The sequence below is a fragment of the Hyperolius riggenbachi genome, chromosome 3, assembly GCF_040937935.1.
Source record: "Hyperolius riggenbachi isolate aHypRig1 chromosome 3, aHypRig1.pri, whole genome shotgun sequence".
Lineage (NCBI taxonomy): Eukaryota > Metazoa > Chordata > Amphibia > Anura > Hyperoliidae > Hyperolius > Hyperolius riggenbachi.
In genome coordinates this window covers 516646334-516648510 of record NC_090648.1, presented here as the reverse complement: position 1 = coordinate 516648510, position 2177 = coordinate 516646334, and the positions used below count along the sequence as shown (strand labels likewise).

General features: G+C 43.8%; 1 protein-coding gene across 1 annotated transcript; it reads left to right on the top strand.

The window, feature by feature from the left end:
- The first annotated feature begins 665 nt into the window (after positions 1-665).
- On the top strand, positions 666-1949 carry LOC137562444 (uncharacterized PPE family protein PPE16-like). The gene has a single exon (XM_068273790.1). It carries the CDS (start codon positions 666-668, stop codon positions 1947-1949), a length of 1284 nt encoding a protein of 427 aa, XP_068129891.1.
- The last annotated feature ends 228 nt before the right edge of the window (positions 1950-2177 follow it).

The following is a 2177-nucleotide window of genomic DNA, read 5'->3' as shown; positions in this document are numbered from 1 at the left end:
ACGGGAATCGGTAAGTGATTCCCGCTCGCTGCCAAGTTTCCAAGTTTATGGCACCATGAACCCCCCAGGATGTCGGCGGCCCCCACCTCCTCCTGGGGCACCGAAAGGTGGGGAAGAGGCCCTTGTCCATGTATTGGACAAGGGCTCTGGGGGAGAGGGGGAGGTTGGCCGCCCCTCTCCTCCAGAGCCCCCCCATACCATGGACCATGCGGGCTGGTATAGCTCAGGGTGCGAAGCCCCACGTGGCCGGGACTCCGCATTCTGGCTATCCCAGCCTGCATGGGGGACAAAGGGTTAAGGAGGCTTGGGAGGGGGGACCCCACTCTGTCTGTTTTCATGAAATGTATACAATATGTATACAGAACTCGGAATGCAGTAACCTGTACTGCAGCAGTGTCATTTTACAGTTTAAAAATCATTTTTCCTATGAAACTTTAAAATCGTTTATTTCAAAAACTATAAGCTCTTTTCACAAAAAATTTTTTTACCATGTTCCTACTCATCTGCTTAATATACATGCCAAATTTGGTGATGATAGCATGTAAGGGGGCTTCACAATTCACCACGGAATTTAGCACAATTGACTTCAATGTAAACACGAATTCGGTACTCGGAATTGCAGAATTTTCGAGTTTCGAGTGCTTACTCGGAACTGCCAAATTCCGATGGCAAACTCGAAATTCGGAATCCGAGAGCTCAGCCCTACTGATAATATTGGCACTGAAGATATCGGCACTAATGATATTGGCACTGAAGATATTGGCACTGATGATATTGGCACTGATGATATTGGCACTGATGATATTGGCACTGATGATATTGGCACTAATGATATTGGCACTGATGATATTGGCACTGATGATATTGGCACTGAAGATATTGGCACTGAAGATATTGGCACTGATGATATTGGCACTGAAGATATTGGCACTGAAGATATTGGCACTGATGATATTGGCACTGATGATATTGGCACTGAAGATATTGGCACTGATGATATTGGCACTGATGATATTGGCACTGATGATATTGGCACTGAAGATATTGGCACTGATGATATTGGCACTGATGATATTGGCACTGAAGATATCGGCACTGATGATATTGGCACTGAAGATATTGGCACTGATGATATTGGCACTGATGATATTGGCACTGAAGATATTGGCACTGATGATATTGGCACTGAAGATATCGGCACTGATGATATTGGCACTGATGATATTGGCACTGATGATATTGGCACTGATGATATTGGCACTGAAGATATCGGCACTAATGATATCGGCACTGATGATATCGGCACTGATGATATCGGCACTGATGATATTGGCACTGATGATATTGGCACTGAAGATATTGGCACTGAAGATATTGGCACTGAAGATATTGGCACTGATGATATCGGCACTGAAGATATTGGCACTGATGATATTGGCACTAATGATATCGGCACTGATGATATCGGCACTGATGATATTGGCACTGATGATATCGGCACTGAAGATATTGGCACTGATGATATTGGCACTAATGATATCGGCACTGATGATATCGGCACTGATGATATTGGCACTGATGATATTGGCACTGAAGATATCGGCACTGAAGATATTGGCACTGAAGATATTGGCACTGATGATATTGGCACTGATGATATTGGCACTGATGATATCGGCACTGATGATATCGGCACTGATGATATCGGCACTGAAGATATCGGCACTGATGATATTGGCACTGAAGATATTGGCACTGAAGATATTGGCACTGATGATATTCGCACTGATGATATTGGCACTGATGATATCGGCACTGATGATATCGGCACTGATGATATCGGCACTGAAGATATCGGCACTGATGATATTGGCACTGAAGATATTGGCACTGAAGATATTGGCACTGATGATATCGGCACTTTGATTTGTTTATTTTTAGTTTTCTAACCTTTATTAAGGAGTTTTAAGAGTGGTATGCGGAATCTTATTGTAAGAAGCAGATTCTACATCTGCAGGGAGGAGGGGGTGACATGCATGGCTATAATTACTTGGCTGAGTTTGATGCATGGATGTCTTTTTTCAACCAAACTATGTAACTGTGCCCAGCACCACCATAGATTCCAGGCTATGACTGCACCAAATACTAGTTACGTGTTGGCTTTCCCTCGTCCTCCT